This window comes from Phocoena sinus, chromosome 20 (assembly GCF_008692025.1).
Source record: "Phocoena sinus isolate mPhoSin1 chromosome 20, mPhoSin1.pri, whole genome shotgun sequence".
Lineage (NCBI taxonomy): Eukaryota > Metazoa > Chordata > Mammalia > Artiodactyla > Phocoenidae > Phocoena > Phocoena sinus.
Genome location: NC_045782.1, coordinates 57098078 through 57124489, shown reverse-complemented (window position 1 = coordinate 57124489; position 26412 = coordinate 57098078). Strand labels below are relative to the sequence as shown.

Here is a 26412-nt window from a genome sequence, read left to right as displayed (position 1 = left end):
TTTTCATGATGGTTTATCACAGGATATTGAATATAGTTCCCTGGTCTCTACAGTCAGACCTTGTTGTTTATCCATCCTCTACATAATAGTCTGCATCCAGTAATCCCAAACTCCCAGTCCGTCCCTCCTCCACCCTCCTCCCCCTTGGAGGGGATAGTCTTATAAAATGCCTTCCTGAATTAATTTTGCTGCCTGTCACCCTAGCGAACCCACCTGGGCAAGTCAGATTTGCAAGGGCGCCCTCTCTACTGAGACAGGTCCCAGGAGGGCCCTTAACGGAACCAGCTTCAGGCAGAGACCACACTGTGTTCCTCTTTTTTCACGCTCTAGGGGCCAAAATGAGATGGGGCAACCTGGGACCCCGTTTTTTCTATACACTCTTGCCTGAATTAAAAATGTTCGAAAAATGAATGTTAAACCCTTCACCCGTGGAGGAATGTTTAGTATATGCCTGAACACAATGCTAACTTGGAAAAATACCTATTTTGTGCTTGCCCATAGTAAAAATAGAGCTGAACTCTATAGGTCATTGGTCACTGATGTAGTACGGGTTTATACCTGTGTGCGCAGCTGATCGCAAGATCGGGGTGCGCGTGTACTGTGCTCATGGGTCCCATTCATATAAGGCTGAACTTCACGAACGGCACCCTCCTCCCCCCCACCCGCCAGTATCGACAGGACTCCTCTCTCAGGGGACCTTGAGCTCAGGTGTCACCTTTTGGTGACAAAAACGGCATCACAGACCGAGAATTTTTTTTTTTTTTTGTGGTACGCGGGCCTCTCACTGCTGTGGCCTCTCCCGTTGTGGAACACAGGCTCCGGACGCGCAGGCCCAGTGGCCATGGCTCACGGGCCCAGCCGCTCTGCAGCATGTGGGATCTTCCCGCACCGGGGCACGAACCCGCGTCCCCTGCATCGGCAGGCGGACTCTCAACCGCTGCGCCACCAGGGAAGCCCACAATTCTTTTTTTTTAAAGAATCGATTTTATTTACTTTTGGTTGCGTTGGGTCTTCGTTGCTGCGCACGGGCTTTCCCTAGTTGGGGTGAGCGGCGTCTACTCTTCATTGCGATGCGTGCGCTTCTCACTGCGGTGGCTTCTCTTGTTGTGGAGGATGGGCTCTAGGCGTGTGGGCTTCAGTAGTTGTAGCACGTGGGCTCAGTAGTTGTGGCACACGGGCTCTAGAGCGTAGGCTCGGTACTTGTGGCACACAGGCTGTTGCTCTCCGGCATGTGGGATCTTCCCGGACCAGGGCTCGAACCCGTGTCCCCTGCATTGGAAGGTGGATTCTTAACCACTGCGCCACCAGGGAGGTCCCAAGCTTGCAATTCTTTCAAAATACAGTTGACCCTTGAACAACATGGGCCATTAGGAGCACCGACCCCTTGCAGTCAGAAAATCTGCATATAACTTTTCAGTCAACCCTCTGTATCCTCAGCTTCACATCCATGGATTCAACCAACCGAGGATCTTGTAGCACTGCTGTTATGTATTTAGTGAAAAAAATCTGTGCAGAGGTGGATCTCTGCAGTTCAAACCCCTGTTGTTCAAGGGTCAACTGTAAACAGTTTTGTCACTTGATCGATAAGAAAAAAGCATTGGAATGTTTTTCATTTTATTTTGAGTAAAGTTGAACCCTTTTATGTTAATGGATCATTCAAAGTACCTGTTCTTTGCTCGTTTTCATGTCATGATGTCCATCTCCTTAGAGTCATTTAAAAATCCTTCATCTGCCATATACTTTGCATTTCTTTACCCCGTTCTGCAGTCTTCTAATCTTGTTACAAACTTTCTTTTTAATTTTCTTTTTATTATTTATTTATTATTATTATTTCTTAAATTTATTTATTTATTTTTGGCCGTGTTGGGTCTTCGTGTCTGTGCGAGGGCTTTCTCTAGTTGCGGCAAGTGGGGGCCACTCTTCATCACGGTGCGCAGGCGTCTCACTATCACGGCCTCTCTTGTTGCGGAGCATAGGCTCCAGACGCGCCGGCTCAGTAGTTGTGGCTCATGGGCCTAGTTGCTCCGCGGCATGTGGGATCTTCCCAGACCAGGGCTTGAACCCGTGTCCCCTGCATAGGCAGGCAGATTCTCAACCACTGCGCCACCAGGGAAGCCCACAAATTTTCTTTTTGGATAACTTGGATGATTCTAAACATGAGAACCTCTTCCAGAGGTTGCTTTGCAGCAGTAGGACAGGGGCTTAGAACGAAAAACAGGACTTAGGAGTATCTTAGAGTTAAGGCTGGGAGGGCAGGAGTCATGTCTGGGGCTGGCTCAGGGGGCAGCTGGGCGTCCCTTTAGGTGAGGTCGTTAATAAGGGTTTGAGGAAACAGGATTACAAAGGGCCAGGTAGGTGTTCCCCAGGTTCCATCCTAGGAAGCCGTCAGGACAGAGAGGCTGGTGAGCGCGGTGCGAACTTGGGGAAGAATGACAGGAGCTGGACAGAAAGGAGCGAGTGGGAGGCGGGGGCTTGTTCGGAGGCCGCCAGTGGGCGCATACCCGCGCCGGGCCGTGAGTCCACCTGCGGCCGCCGCGGACTCGCTTCCGCGCCGGTGGACTTTGTCACGCCGAGGGCTCTGCTCACACCCACGGCCAGCCGAGCACATGCACGAGCAGCTAACACTGCGGCGCGGGCGCGGCCGGGGAGCGCCCCGGAGAGCGGCGCGCCGGGAGGTCAGGGCGGAAAGGCCGAGCGCGGGGCTGATCTCAGCGCCTCGTGGCCCCCTCGTGACCGCGCTTCGCCCGAGAACCTGGGGCCACGGCGGCCACTAGGACTCGGGCCCCGAGACTGCCTCGCGCAGCCGGGCGGGTCGTGGAGCGCGGAGCCCAGCGTGGGGCGCGTGGGCGGGGCGTAGAGCGCGGCGTGGGGGGGCCGTGACCGGGCGCCAAGGGGCGTGGGCGGGGTGCGTGGGCGGGGCGTGGGGCGCGACGGCCAGACGTGGAGCGCGACGGCGGGGCGTGGAGCGCAGCGAGGGCGGGGCATGGTGCGCGGGGCCGTGACAGGGCGTCAGGGGCGGGGCACAACGGTGCGTGCGTGCTACGGTGGGGCGTGGCGTCGCGCGAGGGGGCGGGGCACGGCGTCGGGCACAGGGCACAGCGCAGGGCACGGGGCGGGCGGCGTCGACGCCCGGCGGGATGACGGTGATGGGGTGAGGGTGACGGGGTGAGGGTGGCGGGGCCGGGCTGGGGCCTCCTGGCCGGGCGGCCGGCTGGTAGAGGATAAGGACGGTCGCGGTCGGTGGGGAGGGAGGAAGATGTGGGAGGAGCAGCCGTGGCGGAAGCGGGGAGGACGGCGGGGGCGGGAGTATCTCGGGAGAGCCAGGCCAGGCTTCCTTGGGTGGAAAAGACGAAGCGACGGTCCCCGGGGATCCCCCAGGCCGCCCCCTACCGGGCCGGCTCGCGCTGGCGCGGGGCCGAGCCCAAGGAGCGAGTTGCTATGGACAACCGGCCAGGGTGGCCGTCCGCTTCCGGTCCCGGCGCGCCGGCAGCTCTCGGGCCCCCATCCCCCGAAGTGACCCCCACCTGGGAGGCCTCCTGACCTTTGACACCGCCTTTTTACCGTTAGGGTGAAGGCACCACGCGCTCCCGCCCAGGCCCAGACATGCCGGTCCTTGTGAGGCAGAAACTTGAGAGGGAGCCGTCCTCTCCCTGAAGGTGGGTAGAACGACAGGACGTTGTCCTGGGGGAGAAGTCGCATTTCGGCCCATTGTGGAGCAGTGAGGACGAGCCTCTGCTCATAGGAGAGCTTTGACAAGACAGAGCTTCGTTTGGGGGGCTTCTTCCACACGCTGGAACGCTGGAGTTCAGATGTCCAGCCAGGACAGCCATTCGCTTAAACTTGCCCATCAATTGCCTATCATTAAACTGGAGGAAATGTAGATAATTAGAAAGTATGGTAGTTCCAGACAGTGACGTCCAGTTTTTTTCCTTTCCTCCCTAACACAGCCTCGCGGTGGAACAGCTGTCTGCCCCGTTCAAAGGGAAGGCTGAAATCTCTGCGCAGGCACGCGATGTGAATGGAAGAGGCCTGTCACTGTGAGTCTGGCTTTTAGTCACCTGGTGTCTTCCTCAGGGTGACACGACCCGGAGACGATGAACTTCAGTGGCTGAGATATATTATTAGCCTGCAGTTAAGTTACAGAAGCGGCGAGATTTACATTAGTTCTCTTTCCGTTCGGTGGTGAACATCTTTGGGTCACACTGGAAAGGATGAGTATTTCTCCTGTGGCCCTAGTGAGTCAGTTCACAATATTATTACCTAAATGGCAGAAGGAAATGGGAAATCAGGTCATGTCTTAGGGTTTCCACTAGTTTTTATAATAGGAGCAGGTTCCCTAAGAGATGGAGAAATGAATATCATGGTTGTCTTTTCACTCTTTCAGAGACCCTCCCCAAGAAATTGATTAGAAATGGGCAAAGCAAACAGTAATTTGGAGTGATCACTCCAAGGCATTAGCAATCGATCAGTCATTCCGTGCCAGGGAGAAATAAAAGATGTCTGTGGAGGATGTACATAGATTAGAGTCAGCAGTATGGATGTGCATTTTATATTTGACTACTTGTGTCTTTCCGGTAGATGCAAACAGTACGGCACTCTGAGCGCACACTGAGGACAGCTCTCATCTCAAAGAACCCAGCGCTTGTGTCACAGTATGAGAAGTTAGATGCTGGGGAAAAGCGTCTGATGGACGAAGCCTTCCGGCCAGACAGTGATCTCTTTGGACCCATTACTTTGCATTCGCAGTCAGACTGGATAACCTCCCATCCTGAGGCTCCCCAAGACTTTGAAGAGTTTTTCAGTGATCCTTACAGAAAGATACCTTCTCCACAGAAGCACAGTATTTATATACAGTGCATTGGTATATATTGGATTTGGTTTGGTTTTGCAATGGTGCTGTGGCCAGGGATAGTTTGGGGTGTCGATCTCATTTAAGCGGGCAGTTTTTATAATCATTTTTGACATTCATTCCCAAGGTGGAAGTTTTGTAGCCAAACTGCCTTAAAAGAGGATGTTTTGTTTCTTTCTAATTCGTATCCACCTCAGTGAACGATAAAGGTGTATTGAAAATTTACAGTTGGTTTGTGTCTAATTCCAAATTTCTAATTGTAGACTGAGGTAACGGCTATTTTAATCATCTCATAGTCTGTCTTTAAATTTTCTTCCATGCTATAGGATTGCTAGGAAACACCAGAAGTATCAGTGAAGAATATGTGAAATGGCTCAAGGGCTACTGTGAAGCATTTTTCTATGGCTTGACAGTAAAACTCCTAGAACCAGTTCCTGTCTCTGCAACGAGGTGCTCCTTTAGAATCAATGATAACACGCAGAACCTACAGATTCATGCAGGTGAATTAAACAGCTTTACACTTTGAATTGAGCTATATATGTATGTATGTGTGTGTGTGTGTGTATATATATATATATATATCACACGCGTGTTTCTTTTTAAATAGGGCAGATCCTGAAGTTCTTAAAAAAGAAGAAACCTGAAGATGCTTTTTGTGTTGTGGGAATAACAATGATCGATCTTTACCCAAGAGACTCCTGGAATTTTGTCTTTGGACAGGCCTCTTTGACAGATGGTATTCCTTTTTGACGTTGTTGCTGCCTAAGACTGTACAGTATCTCTGGCGCGGCACCTGCCGTAAAGGGAAGGGTGCTGCTGATAGACCCCTTTGATCTGGGTTTCTCCACAGGTTGGCTGTTCAGCGCCTGTGTGACCTGGAAGCTAATAATACGTATTTCGCAGTGTCATTTTGAGATTATTTACATAAGAGTGCTGATCTGTAAAAAGTGTGTACGTATGCCTGGCACATATATAGGCATTCAGCACAACAGATGGTGAGTGTAGGTAATTCAGTGGCAAGGTGAATTAAATGAGGATATTTGAATTGTCATTAATGTAAGTGAAAATCTTGCTGATCGTTTTTCAGCTCTTTTAGTAGTCTTCTTGCACAGATGAGGCAGCTGTAGACTGATTTACAAGTGTGCTTCATATCCAGTGTCTCAGGACATTTTGTTATTTTATTTATGGTCAGTTTCAGTCTTTGACTTGAAGTAAAATAACCTTTGACTCATTGCGAGCCCTGCTTGATAACACTGGGGGTGGGGAAGGACCCAGAAGCAGATCATACTTTTGCCTATTTTGGTTTTGTTTTTGCCTTCTCCCCACCCCTCCGTTTTTGCTCTTATTTTTCTCCCCTTTGCCCCCAGGATCTAAAACAGGTTTCAAGGGGAAAAGTCCAGTAAACTGAGGGGCATGGTAGTGCATTAGCGTTCTAGGTATGGGGAGCAAGTACCAGGGCCCGTACGAGTACAGAGGTTATAGACTGGCTGTTACATCAGCCCCAGGGTTTGTTGGGGTGGGAGCTCTCGCTAACAAACGTTTCTTCCTATTAGAGACACACCTCTCCTCCCAGTTCATTAGAGGTGGGGGCCTAGGGTGCTGTGGAGCCTCTTCTTCCCACCCACACCTTCATCCTCTCCCACCCCTTCATCCTCACTCTCCATTTACATTCTTACAGCGCCAACTCCCCCTGCCCCCATGACCTTACTAACTAACCCACTCTCTCAGAGACCTGGGTCACTGCTGTCCCCCTGAGCTTTTGTACGAGCTTTCTATCAGAAATAAATTTGTATGAGCTAAATCTTTATTTTCCCTTTTATTATTAACCTGATAGAGATAGAACCATTAAAAAAATTTTAAACAATGTATTTATCTAGATATTGTTAACTAATCTATCTTATGCGTTTGAGGAGGTCAGGAAGCACTCCCCCCAAATGTTTCTATTTCTTTTTTTTTTCTCAGTAAGTTTCTTAAATATTGTGTGATGGAAGAGAAGATGTAGTAGGAGAGCAGGGTTGATCTGCCGTGCAGTGAGACAGTATCCTACTGCAAGTGACTTCATTCTCTCCAAGTTTATAAAGATTGGTATTTTAAAATTGAGAAATATTTAATTACCAAATGAAATAATCTGTTGGTAGGATTATTAGAAGAAAAAAATGTTCTTGCTGAAGGTATTATAGTGAAATATACCCACACTTGTTTGGTCAGAGGAGGTCACTTGTGATGTGAGTAGGTTTAGTTTTTTCTTAACTTCTAGAATGCTCTCTTCCCCTAAATCTCAAATACCAAGGTGGAGTGAGGTGCATTCTTTTTGAATCAAATTAGGTTGGACAAACTTACTACGAATTCACTTCCTTAACACAAATGTTCCTTACTACTTTCGAAGAGCAACTGAAGGAGGCATACGTGAAAGCAACAGTGTAAACAAGCGGAATCATAAAGCAGTCGGTCCCCTTTAGAACGAGTGGTGCGTCAGTCTGTCCTCTGTGCAGAGATGGTTGAAACTAGCCTAGATGTCACAGGAAGTCAGTTACAGGGGTTTGTTCTGGTCACCGGCACAGCTGCAGAGAGAGCTGTGCTGAGTTTACAGCGGGGAGGACAGGAGAGGTTCTTCTGTCTGAAGGCAGGGTCCAAACATGGTCCCCAAGGCAGTGGGGCAGTGGCCGGATGTCTTCCTGTATAGCAGGGCACGAGGGCAGGACGGGACCCTCAGTGACATGCACGGCCCTGAGACCTGTTTACCGTGATCTTCCAGAGTGAGCTCATGAGCCTGCGGTTCATTCACTCTGTCGCTCCTTTTGGAGTACTTTATTTGGGCTATTTAAGAAAATGACTTCTTTTTTTATTCTTATTTTGCCACTTGGCTTGTGGGATCTTAGTTCCCCAACTAGGAATTGAACCCGGGCCCACGGCAGTGAAAGCGCAGAGTCCTAACCACTGTACCGCCAGGGAATTCCCCCCAAAATGACTTCTTTTGTGGGGAAAAAAACTTTGTGGAACTTAAAATTTCTCAAGAATTTGACGTCAAGATCATTAAGTTTTACAGAGCAGAGCAGGTTGGTTAGCAGAAGATTCTGATCGGGAAATCTGGGGCAGAAGTCTCCTTTGTCCGGGTGAACCTTAGCCAAGCTTACTGGGGCTGCGGGCACTCACTAGGACAGACGGGCACTCCCCAGCCAGGTGCCCAGGCGGGCTCTTTTTCAGTCTTCAGGAATCTTCCTCTTATTCCGTCATTGCTTGTCTTCTTTTCCTAGGTGTGGGGATATTCAGCTTTGCCAGGTACGGCAGTGATTTTTACAGCTCCCACTACGAAGGCAAACTGAAGAAGCTCCAGAAGTCTTCAAGTGACTACTCGGTTTTTGATAATTATTACGTTCCTGAAGTGACTAGTGTTTTGCTGCTTCGGTCCTGTAAGGTGAGCTGTTCAGACAATCTACCAGGAGTGTTTTTTTAAGAGATCTTGATCCCCTGCATTTATATACCCACAGTCCTTAAGGTAGGTTTATAAATAACTTTGTGTCATTTGTATACTTTTGGTGGATACTGCTTGACTGAAGTTATCAGTAAAACCAGAATGTAAATGGTACCTTCGTACTGAAATGTACAGTATCTGTGACGGTTTTTTGTCCTGTTAGTGACACGCGGCCTTGGCTGTACCCGTCTCCTGACCATTAGCTTAATTCCAGAATTCTGGGCAGGTAGGGACACTGTGCTCGTCAAGTCGGGCCAACTCCCGGGGGCCTGCGGGACCCCTGTGCTGTAGCTCCTGGCAGGGAACGGGCCTTCCCCTTGGGCTCCAGGCTGCTTGCTGCAGCTGCTGGTTCCTCGTGTCTCCCCCTGCCCTGCTCTGTGGGAAGCCTGTCTCCTCGTTTCCCCCTTTCTTCATAGCCAGACAGGCTTTTCTGCTTTCATCACTGCTGTGTGTCGGGGGTAGAGAACACCTGATGGAATGACGGGTTCAGAGTACAGCCGACCCTTAAGCGACATGGCTTTAAACTGCATGGGTCCACTTACATGCAGTGTTCCTCACTGGTGCCATAGGTACTGCCCTACCACAAGGGCCCGCGGAACTGCGGATGCAGAGGGCTGACTGTAAAGCCAGAGCAGGTTCTTGACTGCAGGGGGGTCGGTGCCCCACCCCTCCTTGTTCAAGGGTCAGCTGTACGTGCCCTGCATTGATCTGCTTGTTAACATGCAGGTCAAGCTGCTCCCCTGCTGCCCACCAGCTCGGCATCTCTGGGGGAAGGGCCTCGGAATCTACATGTTAGCAAGCATCCCACTGGTCCAGAGCAGTGGTCTCAACCAGGGGTGATTTTGCCACCCAGGGAATATTTGGCCGTGTCTGGAGACATTTCTGGTTGTCACAGCGGGGGAGGAGATGCTACTGGCGTCTAGTGGGTGGAGGCCAGGGCTGCTCAACACCCTACAGCGCACAAGACACCCCACCCCGACTCCGTCAAGGAATGATCCTGTCCAACGTGTGAGTGGTGTCGAGGTGGAGAAACCCTGGGTGGGGGAGTACTGAAGCCCAGAGAGGAAGGCAGTAAGACATTCAGGGAAATGAGGGACTAAGTCTTGGGGCAGATTGAGGTTTTGGTGGTGATGGTAAGGGAGCTCATTCCTGTGAATTGGTTTCTTGGAAGAGCATGCAAAGAAGGGGGTGTACCTTGTTGCTGATGACCGTGGCGCTGTAAGCCTCCACGTGAATGTCTTGCAGACTTTAACCCATGAGATTGGACATATCTTTGGACTTCGGCACTGCCAGTGGCTCGCATGCCTGATGCAAGGCTCCAACCACTTGGAAGAAGCTGACCAGCGTCCCCTCGACCTTTGCCCCATCTGTTTACGCAAGTTGCAGAGTGCTGTCGGCTTCCACCTTAAAGACAGATACAAAGTAAGTGGGGGAAGCCATAAAGGGGGAAGTGGTTATTTAAGTAGCAAACTACCATTTTCTATTAGGCCCTTCTCTGGAGGTGATTTATCAGAGGAAATTAGTGCAAAGGTAAGCAGGAAGCTGTGGGTTTAAAAAAAGTGCAAAGAAATATCTTCCTTAAAAACTTTGACTTGCCTTACACTTAGAATTCAATGAGAAATGGTGGAAGAGGTTTCTGTGTCTCCCGTTCATTTAGGGCCAGAGAGCTTGACTTTGCAGAGCAGAATAAATATTGATAAGTGAGGGAAAGTTCATGTTTAAAAACTATGAAGGGACTTGCCTGGTAGTGCAGTGGTTAAGAATCCCCCTGCCAGTGCAGGGGACACGGGTTCCAGCCCTGGCCCGGGAAGATCCCACATGCCGTGGAGCAACTAAGCCTGTGCGCCACAACTACTGAGCCTGTGCTCTAGAGCCCGTGAGCCACAACTGCTGAGCCCACGTGCCACAACTACTGAAGCCCGCGCACCTAGAGCCCATGCTCCGCAACAAGGGAAGCCACCGCGATGAGAAGCCCATGCACCACAATGAAGAGTAGCCCCCGCTCGCAGCAACTAGAGAAAGCCTGCGCACAGCAATGAAGACCCAACACAGCCAAAAATAAATTAATAAATAATAATAAATTTACATTAAAACCCCCCAAAACTATGAATATGTGGAAGCGATTTATCTTTCCACATATGGGGCAAGGGTATGATATTCATTAGGAGGAAGGCATGATTTTAAGAAGGAGGGAAAGTATCTAATCTCGGTGTGCAAGTGAATGTGTGTCCACAAACATAGCGACTGCAATCCCTGTGTACACGTGTGTCTTCACATATGTATATCTGGCATGCCTATGTGTACACTTAACAGGTGTATACGTATCCCCGTCAAATTGCAACCATGGTATAATAATGCCTTGTGGAACACTTAGCAAGTTGAGAAAAGAAAATAATTATCCTCCCACCTTCAGAAAACTGTGAGGACTCAGTGTAATTCTTCTCTTCTGTGCATCCTCATGACTGTCCTAGGTGCTCACAGCTGGCGTGTTTCTGGTGCATGCCCTTTGACAAGCGTGGTCTCACTTTCGTGACCATCTTTGTCAAATGGAACATCTCCGTGGGGTAGCATAAGTCACCGATGTAGATAACTTGATTTGGAAGCTAATGTTTTCCTCTTGCCTAAGTCTGTTTTGCTGGGATTTGTTAAAAGATGAATCTGTTTTTCAAGGCGCTGGTGAGGTGGGTTGATGCTGAGTCCACCGACACACCTACAGTTACTCCAAAACATAGCCGTGAGGATCCTCTGAGTTTGCCAAAACCTGTGGAAGCCTTTAAAGAATGGAAGGAGTGGATAACAAAATGCCTTGCTGTTCTCCAGACATAAGAACCTCCAGATAGGAGTAACTCAAATAAACGTTTGCACACCATGCTTTCATTTGGGTGGAGTGCTGTACTGCCTTGGAATAAACCGTTAACGCTGACTCTGCGCTGTGTCAAAGTAACAGTGGGCTTTTTTTTCAAAGCACTGGAACTTGGAACTTGGAACTGGGGCTCATTTACAATGATAACAATTCGAAATGCTTTCTCTTCTGTCTTAGTAGCCTGGTGTGTGGCAGCAAGCACGACATTTCCATTCAGATACGTTTATGTCTCCTGAGAGAGCCAGGGCCAGCCCTAACTAGTAACTAACGAGTCCTGTAAAAATAGCTCTCCCCGTCCTGAGAAAGGGTTTCCAAGGAACATGATTTCCAGAGGATGATTTCTGGTTCCGTTTTTAGAAAGAGGTGCTCCCCGTCTGCTGACCGGGCCAAGTCACTTTCTCCATTCACACACCCCTTCTGCTTTTCTGCAAACTTTTCCACCCTTGGGGGCTGCCTTACCTCTTTTTTTCCTTTGCTGGTTGTTAGCTCATCCCTGAAAGAAGCAACAGCGCACTTCAGTTTTTAGCAGCTTAAAACATGTCCTCTTCTCAAGAATATTTTCCAGTGAAAATGCCAGCGGCACTTGCACTGCACCATATGCTTGTGGGGACTGCAGTTCTCAGCTTTCAGAGAGAGCCCTTTGTGAGGGGTCTTGCAGATGATTTGTTGTAGTTGTCACGGAGTCCAAGCTTGTCCCGCTGGCCAGCATGGCAGGCCAGTAAGTCAAGTTTTGGGGGCAAGGAATAGTGACCTTATTCGGAAAGCCAGCAGACCGAGAAGATGGTAGACTAGTGTCCCAAAGGAGTTAGAATTCAGGCTTTTAAACTAAAAGGGGCGGGGATGTGGTTGGTAGAATTCAGGCTTTTATACTAAAAGGGGCGCGGCCGTGGTTGGTTGTTGCAGACTTCTTGGTGTCAGCATCCTTTGTTCTTGCAGCTGTCCCCTTAGGTCAGGTCAGGATGGTCCTGTGAACCTCCAACCAGACAAATGTTATTCTCTTCTGCAGCTTTTCCTCTGGATATGAATGGAGAAGTGTTACACGCTTCAAGGTCAGAGCCTTGAGAATGGGCTCTTCTGTATATTTTCCTCTGTATATGAATGGAAAAGTGTTACACGCTTCAAGGTCAGAGCCTTGAGAATGGGCTCTTCTGTATATTTCAGGCTCTAGGCAACATTCTTAAATGATAGCAAAGTGGCAGAACAGGAAGGTTAAAGTGAAAGACACAGATCCAGTATGGAGTCAGGTTGGTTCTTCCCTCTTACATACTGGTCCTTACGGTTGTGAGTGTTGCACTTTTTCTGTTGCATTGTTTCTTTGAGTGAGAGCGCCGGGTGGGGTTCCCCGTGGGTGTGCTAGGAATGCCCACGACAGCCTGTCCGGCTGGGAACATGGGCTGGATTCCCACCGTGGGGAACAGGGCGAAGACCTCAGACCTGAGAGCCGGAGAGCCTGCCTCAGCTGGATCCGAGTCTCCTGGAAATCTAGAAATTAGAGCAAATCACATGACTGCATGCCCAGCAGATTCCCACTTCTCCTTTAATCTTGAGGGTGAAACTAAAGGTAATTTTTTAACTTTGATGCCTAAATCCTTTCATTTATTATTTATTGCAGTATGATTTAAAGCACATTTTAGAACCGAACCAACGGTTTCTCTTCCATTCACTCTCCTACTCGATTAAACCTCCCTGAGTCATTTAGAAAATGGTGGTTTGCCGTTAAAACTAACTGGAGGGCAGACGCTTGGTCATTCTAATACTGCAGAGAGAACCCAGTGCAGCGTGGACTTTTGTGGATTGTATTACGGGTTGTGTATCTTCCTGGAGTCATGCGCTTTTAACTCTTCTCCATTCCGTCCAGTTTTCTTTCCTTTTCCTACAGGGTAAGCACAGCTTTAGTCGTGTAGGTCAGCGTTAGTTACAAGCCTAAAGGAACTCAGATTTGGCTGTGTGTGTCAGTGGGGGTTACAGTTATTTGGTCAAGATAGAAGCCTGTTTGCACCGCCTTTGCACGGTGAGACCAGGAAAAAGGTCTATTGGAACAAATCATTCACTCTTGTCACAAGCTGGATGAGCAGAAGTTTTAGGTCATGGACGCTTAACTCAGAAATCATCACTGAAGTATGTATAACCGATTATTGCATTGCATTTACTTTTGGAACATTTCTTAGGGTTAAGTTAGATAATTTGTTTCCTGCAACTAAATTTATACACTGTAGGTAAATCTTTGTAGTTTTTAAGAATGATTTTCACTTAGTGACAAACAGAAACCTATGCAGCTTTTGCTCTGCAAGTGCTGAAGGAACAAGGTATTTGGGAGTAAAGAGAGTAGTTTTCCACGGGTGAACACCATTCTAGAAAACAGTGAATCTGGAGCGTTCACGGTGGTGCCCAGGGACTCAGCAGTGTCTCTCGGGGCAAGGGTAGGGTTACGTTTTCAGTTCAGGCCGCAGAGACTAAAGCGGGAAGCCGAGCGCGGCCCCGGCCCCGGCCCCGCAGCAGAGATGCCCGCGCCGCGAACGAGCGCGCTCCCATCCTGGTCCCCCGACCTCCCTCCTCCCCCTCTCCTTCCTCCTCCCTCTCCCCCGCAGGAAGCTCCCGGCAGCTTCCGCCCGGGGCTCCCCCGTCCGGACCGACCGGACCGCGGGGCGCAACGGGCCTCCCTTCTGCGGGACCGGACGACCGAGCGCAGCGCAGCCACGTGGGCCACAGGCGGGGCTGGAGGCCGGCGGGCGAGGGACGCGGGCGCAGAGCCGTGAGTGCATCCGTGCGGACCCAGCGGTGCCGAGGCCTGTGGAGCCTTAACCTCATTCCTTGCTTCGGCTCAGATGGGTGATCAGAGCGGCTCCCGCCGGTGTAACACGAGCCACTGTGGCAGGGCATGTTTCTAGGAGCCCCGTGAGCGCGTGCAGAGAGAAGCAGGTGAAATTAATGTAATCGTGTAGTCTGCGTGCTCCAGTACGTCCAGAATATTACCAACGGGTGATGGGTATAAGACTTACATATTTTACATTCCTTGCGTGTGTGTATGTGTGTGTGTGTGTCTGGGAATAAATAAGACCTAGTCTCCTGGCAGGTTTGATGTTTATAATACGGTATTGTTGTCTGTGTCATCCCGGTACTGTGCACTCATCTTCAGGATTTATTTATCTACTGGTTGAGAATTTGGATCCTTAAACCTTCGCTCCTGTTCGCCCTCCCCCAACCCCTGATAACTACCATTCTCTTCCCTGTTTGTATCAGTTCTGCTCTGGTAAAGCCCATGTGTATGTGATGGCATACAGCATCAGTCTTTCTCTGACTTACCTCACTTCACATTATTTTCACCTACTAAGTCTTCAAATTCCGCGTGTATTTTACTGGGGCAGCGCCTCTCAGTTCCCATTGGCCGCATTTCAAGTGGTCAGCAGGTCCCACGGGTCCTGGCTGCTGTATTGGACGGGGCGGAGCTCAGTTCGGACCGATTTCTAGTCCGCATGCAAAGATCTCCCTGTGAAGCTGAAGTAACAAGGGAGTGAGGCTTTGAAAGGAAAAAGGTCACGGGGTCTTCAGACAGTGTGTACAGAGAGGGTTCACATTCAGGCTGAAAGGTGGGGAACACTGTAAGGGCCTCTGGATTCCCTGTAGATTTGCCTAGGGGCCTTGCGGTTTTTCCCTGTGGCGGATGGAGTTTTTACTGTCTCCTCCCATTGCGAAGGGCCTGGTGCGTCCTTTCCACTTTTGGAAAGCAGAGTTGGGAAGTATTAATGTGCAAACAAGCCCGCAGTAGCGAAGTAAACTCCTGTGTAGTTAGTTACACCGATGGCAAAAATGGGACCAGGTCTCCCCAATTTCAGGTTCTGCTTTGTGGTCACTGTGCTGTGTGACCTCATAAGAAGTAAAATACCACAAGCCAGGCACCTAACCAGTTTTTTTCACATTGTTTAGAGAAGAGCTTATAAGATTAAACTTTCTTTCAACCTCTTTTCTATTCAAGTTGGGCCATCTGGGGTTGCTCAAAGTCAGAGAAATCACAGTGCTTTGCTTGAGCACCAAAAAAAAACAGAGGCTCAATATATAGAAAAGCACTTGCTACCAGTTGAGCCACTGGGGGAAAAAAAAAAAAGCATTGTGAGGGAAGTCCCTGGCGGTCCAGTGGTTAGGACTGTGCTTTTGCCGCCAAGGGCCTGGGGTCAGGGAACTAAGATCCCACAAGCTGTGTGCGGTCCATTGCGGGTGAGCGGGGAGGCATCATGAAAAAAAAGTCTGCTGGAAAATAGGTTAAGTTAAAACAAATTCTACACCAGCAGTGTATGTTCAAACTCACAGCATTCCGTTCGCATTCAGGCTCCCTGTATCTGCAGGAGGATTGGTTCTAGGACCTGCCCCCGGCCCCCAATACCAAAATCTGTGGATGCTCAAGTCCCTGATACCAAATGGTGTAGTATTTGTATATTACCTATGCACATCCTCCAGTATACCTTAAATCATCCCTAGATCACTTATAATACCTGATACAATATAAAGAATTGTAAATACAATGTAAATGCTATTTAAATAGTTGCCAGGCATGTGGGAAATTCAAGTTTTGATTTTTGGAACTTTCTGGAAGCTTTTTTTCCCAGATGTTTTCAATCCTCAGTTGGGTGGCTCCTCAGATGTGGAACCAGCAGATACTGAAGACTGACATACCTACCCTAGTGGTGATTTCTTCCCACTGTTTGTTTAGTCTCTGATGGATTTATGTTTTCTTCCTCAGAGCTGACCTGCCCATATAGGACCTTACTGCCCTTTGACACCCATCTCAGATGTTGGACCAGCAGGGTTTTTTTTTTGAACAAATTTATTTAGTTAGTTTAATTTATTTTTGGCTGCGTTGGGTCTTCATTGCTGTGCGGGGCTTTCTCCACTTGTGGTGAGCGGGGGCTACTCTTTGTTATGGTGCGCCAGCTTCTCATTGCGGTGGCTTCTCTAGTTATGGAGCACGGGCTCTAGGTGCGTGGGCTTCAGTAGCTGTGGCATGTGGGCTCAGTAGTTGTGGCACACGGGCTTAGTTGCTCTGTGGCATGTGGGATCTTCCCGGACCAGGGCTCGAACCTGTGTCCCCTGCATTGGCAGGTGGATCCTTAACCACTGCGCCACCAGGGAAGTCCCTGGACCAGCAGGGCTTTTTTTTTTTTTTTTTAACATTTTTATTGGAGTATAATTGCTTTACAGTGGTGTGTGTCTGCTATATAACAAAATGAATCAGCTATACGTATACGTATATCCCCGTATCTCCTCCCTCTTGCGTCTCCCTCCCACCCTCCCTATCCCACCCTTCTAGGTGGTCACAAAGCACTGAGCTGATCTCCCTGTGCTATGCGGCTGCTTCCCACTAGCTATCTGTTTTACATTTGGTAGTGTATATATGTCCGTGCCACTCTCTCACTTCGTCCCAGCTTACCCTTCCCCCTCCCTGTGTCCTCAAGTCCATTCTCTACATCTGCGTCATTATTCCTGTCCTGCCCCTAGGTTCTTCATAATCTTTTTTTTTTTTTTAGATTCCATATATATGTGTTAGCATATGGTATTTGTTTTTTTCTTTCTGACTTACTTCACTCTGTATGACAGACTCTAGGTCTATCCACCTCGCCACAAATAACTCAATTTCATTTCTTTTTATGGCTGAGTAATATTCCATTGCCACATCTTCTTTATCCATTCATCTGTCAGTGGACATTTAGGTTGCTTCCATGACCTGGCTATTGTTAATAGTGCTGCAGTGAACACTGGGGTGCATGTGTCTTTTTGAATTATGGTTTTCTCAGGGTATACGCCCAATAGTGGGATTGCTGGGTCCTATGGTAGTTCTATTTTTAGTTTTTAAAGGAACCTCCATACTGTTCTCCATAGTGGCTGTATCAATTTACATTCCCACCAACAGTGCAAGAGGGTTCCCTTTTCTCCACAGCCTCTCCAGCATTTGTTTGTAGATTTTCTGATGATGCCCATTCTAACTGGTGTGAGGTGATACCTCATTGTAGTTTTGATTTGCATTTCTCTAATAATTAATGATGTTGAGCAGCTCTTCATGTGTTTGTTGGCAATCTGTATGTCTTCTTTGGAGAAATGTCTATTTAGGTCTTCTGCCCATTTTTGCATTGGGTTGTTTGTTTTTTTAATATTGAGCTGCATGAGCTGTTTATATATTTTGGAGATTAATCCTTTGTCTGATGATTCATTTGCAAATATTTTCTCCCATTCTGAGGGTTGTCTTTCCGTCTTGTTTATGGTTTCCTTTAATGTGCAAAAGCTTTTAAGTTTCATTAGGTCCCATTTGTTTATTTTTGTTTTTATTTCCATTACTCTAGGAGGTGGATCAAAAAAGATCTTGCTGTGATTTATGTCAGAGAGTGTTCTTCCTATGTTTTCCTCTAAGAGTTTTATAGTGTCCAGTCTTACATTTAGGTCTCTAATCCATTTTGAGTTTATTTTTATAGTGTATGGTGTTAGGGAGTGTTCTAATTTCATTTTTTTACATGTAGCTGTCCAGTTTTCCCATCATCACTTATTGAAGAAACTGTCTTTTCTCCATTGTGTATCCGTGCCTCCTTTGTCATAGATTAGTTGAGCATAGGTGTGTGGGTTTATCTCTGGACTTTCTATCCTGTTGCATAGATCTATATTTCTGTTTTTGTGCCAGTACCATATTGTCTTGATTACTGTAGCTTTGCAGTATAGTCTGAAGTCAGGGAGTCTGATTCCTCCAGCTCCATTTTTTTCCCTCAAGACTGCTTTGGCTATTCAGGGTCTTTTGTGTCTCCATACAAATTTCAAGATATTTTGTTCTAGTTCTGTAAAAAATGCCATTGGTAATTTGATAGGGATTGCATTGAATCTGTAGATTGCTTTGTGTAGTAGAGTCATTTTCACAGTATTGATTCTTCCAATCCAAGAACATGATATATCTCTCCATCTGTTTGTATCATCTTTACTTTCCTTCATCAGTGTCTTATAGTTTTCTGCATACAGGTGTTTTGTCTCCCTAGGTAGGTTTATTCCTAGGTATTTTATTCTTTTTGTTGCATTGGTAAGTGGGAGTGTTTCCTTAATTTTTCTTTCAGATTTTTCATCATTAGTGTATAGGAATGCAAGAGATTTCTGTGTGTTAATTTTGTATCCTGCAACTTTAGCAAATTCATTGATTAGCTCTAGTAGTTTTCTGGTGGCATCTTTAGGATTCTCTATGTATAGTATCATGTCATCTGCAAACAGTGACAGTTTTACTTCTTCTTTTCCAATTTGGATTCCTTTTATTTCTTTTTTTTCTCTGATTGCCGTGGCTAGGACTTCCAAAACTATGTTGAATAATAGTGGTGAGAGTGGACATCCTTGTCTTGTTTCTGATCTTAGAGGAAATGCTTTCAGTTTTTCACCATTGAGAATGATGCTTGCTCTGGGTTTGTCGTATATGGCCTTTATCATGTTGAAGTAGGTTCCCTCTATGCCCACTTTCTGGAGAGTTTTTATCATAAATGGGTGTTGAATTTTGTCAGAAGCTTTTTTTTTTTTTTTGTGCGGTACGCAGGCCTCTCACTGTTTTGGCCTCTCACAGGCTCTGGACGTGCAGGCTCAGCGGCCACGGCTCACGGGCCCAGCTGCTCCGCGGCATGTGGGATCTTCCCGGACCGGGGCACGAACCCATGTCCCCTGCATCGGCAGGCGGACTCTCAACCACTGTGCCACCAGGGCAGCCCCAGAAGCTTTTTCTGCATCTCTCGAGATGATCATGTGGTTTTTCTCCTTCAGTTTGTTAATATGATGTATCACATTGATTGACTTGCCTATATTGAAGAATCCTTGCATCTCTGGGATAAATCCCACTTGATCATGGTGTATGATCCTTTTAATGTGTTGTTGGATTCTGTTTGGTAGTGTTTTGTTGAGGATTTTTGCATCTGTGTTCACCAGTGATATTGGTCTGTAATTTTCTTTTTTTGTAGTATCTTTGTCTGGTTTTGGTATCAGGGTGATGGTGGCCTCATAGAATGAGTTTGGGAGTTTTCCTTCCTCTGCAATTTTTTGGAAGAGTTTGAGGAGGTTGGGTGTTAGCTCTTCTCTAAATGTTTGATAGAATTCACCTGTGAAGCCATCTGGGCCTGGACTTTTGTTTGTTGGAAGATATTTAATCACAGTTTCAATTTCGTTACTTGTGATTGGTGTGTTCATATTTTCTATTTCTTCTTGGTTCAGTCTTGGAAGGTTATACCTCCATTTCTTCCAGGTTGTCCATTTTATTGGCATAGAGTTGCTTGTAGTATTCTCTTAGGATGCTTTGTATTTCTGCGGTGTCTGTTGTAACTTCTCCTTTTTCATTTCTAATTTTACTGATTTGAGTCCTCTCTTTTTCTTGGTGAATCTAGCTAATGATTTATCAATTTTGTTTATCTTCTCAAAGAACCAGCTTTTAGTTTTATTGATCTTTGCTATTGTTTTCTTTGTTTCTATTTCATTTATTTCTGCTCTGATCTTTATGATTTCTTTCCTTCTGCTAACTTTGGGTTTTGTTTGTTCTTCTTTCTCTAGTTCCTTTAGGTGTAAGGTTAGATTGTTTATTTGAGATTTTTCTTGTTTCTTGAGGTAGGCTTGTATAGCTATAAACTTCCCTCTTAGAACTGCTTTTGCTGCATCCCATAGGTTTTGGATCGTCATGTTTTCATTGTCATTTGTCTGTAGGTATTGTTTGATTTCCTCTTTGATTTCTTTAGTGATCTCTTGGTTATTTAGTAACGTATTGTTTAGCCTCCATGTGTTTGTGTTTTTTTATGTTTTTTCCCCTGTAATTCATTTCTAATCTTGTAGCGTTGTGGTCAGAAAAGATGCTTGATATGATTTCAATTTTCTTACATTTACTGAGGCTTGATTTGTGACCCAAGATGTGATCTATCCTGGAGAATGTTCTGTGCACACTTGAGAAGAAAATGTAGTCTGTTGTTTTTGGATGGAATGTCCTATAAATATCAATTAAATCTATCTGGTCTGTTGTACCATTTAAAGCTTGTCTTTCCTTATTAATTTTCTGTTTGGATTATCTGTCCATTGGTGTAAGTGAGGTGTTAATGTCCCCCACTACTATTGTATAACTGTCGATTTCCTCTTTTAGAGCTGTTAGCAGTTGCCTTATCTATTGAGGTGCTCCTATGTTGGGTGCATATATATTTATAATTGTTATACCTTTTTCTTGGATTGATCCCTTGATCATTATGTAGTGTCCTTCCTTGTCTCTTGTAACATTCTTTATTTTAAAATCTATTTTATCTGATGTGAGTATTGCTACTCCAGCTTTCTTTTGTTGTCCGTTTGCATGGAATATCTTTTTCCATCACCTCAGTTTCAGTCTGTTTGTGTCCCTCGGTCTGAAGTGGGTCTCTTGTAGACAGCATATATATGGGTCTTGTTTTTGTATCCATTCAGCAAGCCTGTGTCTTTTGGTTGGAACATTTAATCCATTCACGTTTAAGGTAATTATTGATATGTATGTTCCTATTACCATTTTCTTAATTATTTTGGGTTTGTTTTTGTAGGTACTTTTCTTCTCTTGTGTTTCCCACTTAGAGAAGTTCCTTTTGCATTTCTTGTAGAGCTGGTTTGGTGGTGCTGAATTCTCTTAGCTTTTGTTTGTTTGTAAAGCTTTTGATTTCTCCATCAAATCTGAATGAGATCCTTGCCCAGTAGAGTAATCTTGGTTGTAGGTTCTTCCCTTTCATCATTTTAAGTATATCATGCCACTCCCTTCTGGCTTGTAGAGTTTCTGCTGAGAAATCAGCTGTTAACCTCATGGGAGTTCCCTTTTATGTTATTTGTTGTTTTTCCCTTGCTGCTTTCAATAATTTTTCTTTGTCTTTAATTTTTGCCAATTTGATTACTATGTGTCTTGGCGTGTTTCTCCTTGGGTTTATCCTGTATGGGACTCCCTGCACTTCCTGGACTTGGGTGGCTATTTCCTTTCCCATGTTAGGGAAGTTTTCAACTGTAATCTCTTCACATATTTTCTCGGGTCCTTTCTCTCTCTCTTCTCCTTCTGGGACCCCTATAATGCGAATGTTGTTGCGTTTAATGTTGTCCCAGAGGTCTCTGGCAGTCTTCATTTCTTTTCATTCTTTTTTCTTTATTCTGTTCCGCAGCAGTGAATTCCACCACTCTGTCTTCCAGGTCACTTATCTGTTCTTCTGCCTCAGTTATTCTGCTATTGATTCCTTCTAGTGTAGTTTTCATTTCAGTTATTGTATTGTTCATCTCTGTTTGTTTGTTCTGTAATTCTTCTAGATCTTTGTTAAACATTTCTTCCATCTTCTCGATCTTTGCCTCCATCATTTTTCCGAGGTCCTGGATCATCTTCACTATCATTCTGCTGAATTCTTTTTCTGGAAGGTTGCCTATCTCCACTTCATTTAGTTGTTTTTCTGGGGTTTTATCTTGTTCCTTCTTCTGGTACATAGTCCTCTGCCTTTTCATTTTATCTGTCTTGCTGTGAATGTGGTTTTTGTTCCACAGGCTGCAGCATTGTAGTTCTTCTTGCTTCTGCTGTCTGCCCTCTGGTGCATGAGGCTATCTAAGAGGCTTGTGGAAGTTTCCTGATGGGAGGGACTGGTGGTGGGTAGAGCTGGCTGTTGCTCTGGTGGGCAGAGCTCAGTAAAACTTTAATCCGCTTGTCTGCTGATGGGTGGGGCTGGGTTCCCTCCCTGTTGGTTGTTTGGCCTGAGGCGACCCAACACTGGAGCCTACCCAGGCTCTTTGGTGGGGCTAATGGTGGACTCTGGGAGGGCTCACGGCAAGGAGTACTTCCCAGAACTTCTGCTGCCAGTATCCTTGTCCCCACGTGAGCCACAGCCACCCCCCGCCTCTGCAGGAGACCCTCCAACACTAGCAGGTTGGTCTGGTTCAGTCTCCCCTGGGTTCACTGCTCCCTCCCCTGGGTCCCGATGTGCACACTACTTTGTGTGTGCCCTCCAAGAGTGGAGTCTCTGTTTCCCCCAGTCCTGTTGAAGTCCTGAAATCAAATCCCACTAGTCTTCAAAGTCTGATTCTCTAGGAATTCCTCCTCCCACTGCCAGACCCCCAGGTTGGGAAGCCTGACGTGGGGCTCAGAACCTTCACTCCAGTGGGTGGACTTCTGTGGTATAAGTGTTCTCCAGTTTGTGAGTCACCCACCCAGCAGTTATGGGATTTGGTTATATTGTGATAGCACCCCTTCTACCGTCTCATTGTGGCTTCTCCTTTGTCTTGGATGTGGGGTATCTTTTTTGGTGAGTTCCAGTGTCTTCCTGTCGATGACTCTTCAGCAGTTAGTTGTGATTCTGGTGTTCTCGAAAGAGGGAGTGAGAGCACGTCCTTCTACTCCGCCATCTTGAACCAATCTCCAGGTCTTGTTTTTGTATCCACTCAGCCAGTCTGTGTCTTTTGGCTGGAGCATTTAATCCATTTACATTTAAGGCAGTTATCGATATGTATGTTCCTATTCCCATTTTCTTAATTGTTTTGGGTTTGTTGTTGTAGGTCTTCTCCTTCTCTTGTGTTTCCTGCCTAGAGAAGTTCCTTTAGCATTTGTTGTAAAGCTGGTTTGGTGGTCCTGAATTCTCTTAGCTTTTGCTTGTCTGTCAAGATTTTAATTTCTCTGTGGAATCTGAAGGAGATCCTTGCTGGGTAGAGTAATCCTGGTTGTAGGTTTTTCCCTTTCATCACTTTAAATATGTCCTGCCACTCCCTTCTGGCTTGCAGATTTTCTCCTGAAAGATCAGCTGTTAACCTTATGGAGATGCCCTTGTATGTTATTTGATGTTTTTCCCTTGCTGCTTTTAATATTTTGTCTTTGTATTTAATTTTTGATTGTTTGATTAAAATGTGTCTTGGCGTGTTTCTCCTTGGATTTATCCTGTATGGGACTCTCTGTGCTTCCTGGACTTGATTGACTATTTCCTTTCCCATATTAGGGAAGTTTTCAACTATAATATCTTCAAATATCTTCTCAGTCCCTTTCTTTTTCTCTTCTTCTTCTGGGACCCCTATAATTCAAATGTTGGTGCGTTTAATGTTGTCCCAGAGGTGTCTCAGATTGTCCTCAATTCTTTTCATTCTTTTTTCTTTATTCTGCTCTGCGGTAGCTATTTCCACTATTTTATCTTCCACGTCACTTATCTGTTCTTCTGCCTCAGTTATTCTGCTATTGATTCCTTGTAGAGAATTTTAATCTCACTTATTGTGTTGTTCATCATTGTTTGTTTGCTCCTTAGTTCTTCTAGGTCCTTGTCAAACATTTCTTGTATTTTCTCCATTCTATTTCCAAGATTTTGGATCATCTTTACTGTCACTACTCTGAATTCTTTTTCAGGTAGACTGCCTATTTCCTCTTCATTTGTTTGGTCTGGTGGGTTTTATCTTGCTCCTTCATCTGCTGTGTGTTTCTCTGTCTTCTCATTTTTCTTATCTTACTGTGTTTGGGGTCTCCTTTTTGCAAGCTGCAGGTTCGTAGTTCCCGTTGTTTTTGGTGTCTGCCCCCAGTGGGTAAGGTTGGTTCAATGGGTTGTGTACGCTTCCTGGTGGAGGGGACTGGTGCCTGTGTTCTGGTGGATGAGGCTGGATCTTGTCTTTCTGGTGGGCAGGACCACATCTGGTGGTGTGTTTTGGGGTGTCTGTGACCTTATTATGATTTTAGGCAGCCTCTCTGCTGATGGGTGGGGTTGTGTTCCTGTCTTGCTAGTTGTTTGGCATGGGGCGTCCAGCCCTGTAGCTTGCTGGTCGTTGAGTGGAGCTGGGTCTTAGCGTTGAGATGGAGATCTCTGGGAGAGCTTTCGCTGTTTGATATTACATGGCGCCAGGACGTCTCTGGTGGACCAATGTCCTGAACTCTGCTCTCCTGCCTCAGAGGTACAGGCTGCCACCGGGCCGGAGCACTAAGACCCTGTCAGCCACATGGCTCAGAAGAAAGGGGAGAAAGAAAGAAAGAAAAAAATAAATAAAATAAAGTTATTAAAATAAAAAAACTTAAAAATTAAAATTAAAAAGTAATAAAAGAAAGAAGGAAGAGAGCAACCAAACTGCAAAACAAAACCACCAATGATAACAAGCACTAAAAACTATACTAAAAAAAACCCCTAGGACAAATGGTAAAAGCAAAGCTATACAGACAAAATCATACAAAGAAGAGTACATAAACACACTCACAAAAAGAGAAAAAGAAAAAAATATATAAATATTAAAAAAAAGAGTGTAACCAAATCAATAAATCTACCAATGATAATAAACTCTAAATACTAAACTAAGATAAACATAAAACCAGAAACAAATCATATGCAGAACGCAAACCCCAAGTCTACTGTTGCTCCCTAAGTCCACCACTCAATTTTGGGTTGATTCGTTGTCTATTCAGGCATTCCACAGATGCAGGGTACATCAGGTTGATTGTGGAGATTTAATCCACTGCTCCCGAGGCTGCTGGGAGAGATTTCCCTTTCTCTTCTTTGTTCGTACAGCTCCTAGGGTTCAGCTTTGGATTTGGCCTCTCCTGTGCGTGTAGGTCGCCTGAGGGCATCTGTTCTTCCCTCAGACAGGACGGGGTTAAAGAAGCAGCTGATTAAGGGGCTCTGACTCACTCAAGCAGGGGAGAGGGAGGGGTACAGAATGCGGGACGAGCCTGGGACCAGCAGGTTTTGAGCACCGTGCTTTCAGGCCGTCGAGCTGATTCGTAGAAGCACCAGACTCTTGAGTGTAATCGTAAATAGGTACCATTTTTTTTTCCTCTGGAAAATGTCAATGAAAAATGAGGCACTCATTAACTCATCCATTTTTTTTGGAGCATCACCTACAATGTGCCAGGCCCTGCTCAAAGCTTTGGGGATATAGCGGTGAACAAAAAACTGCTATGCCTTAATGATAATAAGTGAGTAAACAATACTTTTATAACCTCAGAGTAAAGGGGTAGAAACAAGTGCTGTTTTGGATAGGATATTCACGCATGCCTCCTCAGGGGGGTGACTTTTGCGGGGGGAACCAAATTAAAGGCTCATGTCATGTGCACATCTCAGGGAAGCGGGACCAGGCAAAGGGAACCACAGATGCCAAGGCCTGAGGCGTGTGATTTCAAGGAACAATAATAAAGCAGGTGCAGTAAGAGCCGGGCAGAAAGTACTAGACTTGGGCATGTGGTCGTGTACAACTCATGCTTTAAAAGGATTGTTACAAGGCTTCTGTCTGGAAAACAAAGGCCAGGGTGGGCTGGGGTACATGTGTGGGGAGAGGGGAAGTGGGCAAACCTGCTGTAAGACGATTGCAGTGATGGAGCGAAGATGACATTGACTCGGATCAGGGCTGCTGGCGGAGTTGGCAAAGGCAGTCAGGTTCTGGATATATTTAGCAAGCAGAGCCGGTAGGATGTGGGGAGAGGATCAGGCTTCTGCTGCTGAGGACAGGTTAGGATGGCCCTGCTGCCCTCACACAGTCGGGAGACCCGCAGTGAAGTGGGGACTTAGCAAGAGAGTCCCCAGTGTCGAGAAGGTAGAGTTTGGGTCGAAGTCTAGGGGAGTAAGTTGCTAGGATGGTTAGCGAGCTTGTTCTCTTCTTGAGTTGCCGGAAAGGTAGATACATAATATAAATTCATGGCCACAACAATTTGTATTTTTTTCCCATAACCTTGGGTGAACTATATTTTAAAAGCCTTTATAGATAAAGTGTTCTGGGGTATCAGTTTTGCTGTCCCATTTCCCCTCTAGGAGATCTATAGTCACTGTGGTCATTGTGATTTGGCCGTGAGAGTTTTTCGTACGTGAAAAACGAAATTTTGCAAGTTCCTGACCTTGGCACTTTTCTTGTTCAGCACCCTCAGGCGGTCATGACAGACACTGAACACCAGGGGGAGCTAGTTTCCTTACTTATGCAACAGAGTCTGGCCCACCTGTTGGAGACTGTAGGCCTCCCCTGTATTAACCATAAACCTGAAACCCAGGACAGCTTCTCGTTTTGCAGTGCGATGTATACTTATAGGAGTGATCTTTTAGCGTGTACCATGTCTGAATTGTCTTTAAGTTGGTCGTTTTAATGAATGCTCATAACCATTTAAAATTTTAAGGGCAGTGGCTTCTAAATTCTAGGCGTATTAGTGAACCCCATATCTGGGAGCTTTTAAAAATAAGGATTCATGGGACTTCTTTGGTGGCCTAGTGGTTAGGATGCGGTGCTATCACTGCCGTGGGCTGGGCTCAATCCTGGTCGGGGAAC

The 26412-nt window shown here is 46.3% G+C and overlaps 2 protein-coding genes across 5 annotated transcripts in view; both read left to right on the top strand.

Annotated features, from left to right (window-relative positions):
* Window positions 1–3060: 3060 nt before the first annotated feature.
* Window positions 3061–11249, top strand: AMZ2 (archaelysin family metallopeptidase 2). Its single transcript, XM_032617948.1, has 9 exons — window positions 3061–3151; window positions 3568–3656; window positions 3948–4037; window positions 4579–4861; window positions 5176–5349; window positions 5457–5585; window positions 8104–8264; window positions 9567–9743; window positions 10992–11249. Exons 4-9 carry the CDS (start codon window positions 4579–4581, stop codon window positions 11145–11147), a joined length of 1080 nt encoding a protein of 359 aa, XP_032473839.1. The 5' UTR covers window positions 3061–3151; window positions 3568–3656; window positions 3948–4037; the 3' UTR covers window positions 11148–11249.
* ARSG (arylsulfatase G) overlaps window positions 9637–26412 on the top strand; it is a 146846-nt gene continuing 130070 nt past the window's right edge. Inside the window, exon 1 of one of the 4 annotated variants that reach the window (XM_032617924.1) lies at window positions 9637–9743. The gene's annotated coding sequence lies outside the window, so the exon portion shown is untranslated. Of the gene's footprint in view, window positions 9744–13620; window positions 14104–14149; window positions 14171–26412 lie in introns of those variants that run through there. The other 3 variants (XM_032617939.1, XM_032617938.1, XM_032617932.1) reach the window with 3 other exon arrangements.

Coding starts and splice junctions, on each gene's coding strand:
- AMZ2 (XM_032617948.1), top strand. CDS start 4,579: ATGCAAACAGTACGGCACTCTGAGCGCACACTGAGGACAGCTCTCATC. Junction 5,586..8,103: donor ACAGGCCTCTTTGACAGATG/GTATTCCTTTTT, acceptor TTCTTTTCCTAG/GTGTGGGGATATTCAGCTTT. Junction 9,744..10,991: donor ACCTTAAAGACAGATACAAA/GTAAGTGGGGGA, acceptor CTGTTTTTCAAG/GCGCTGGTGAGGTGGGTTGA.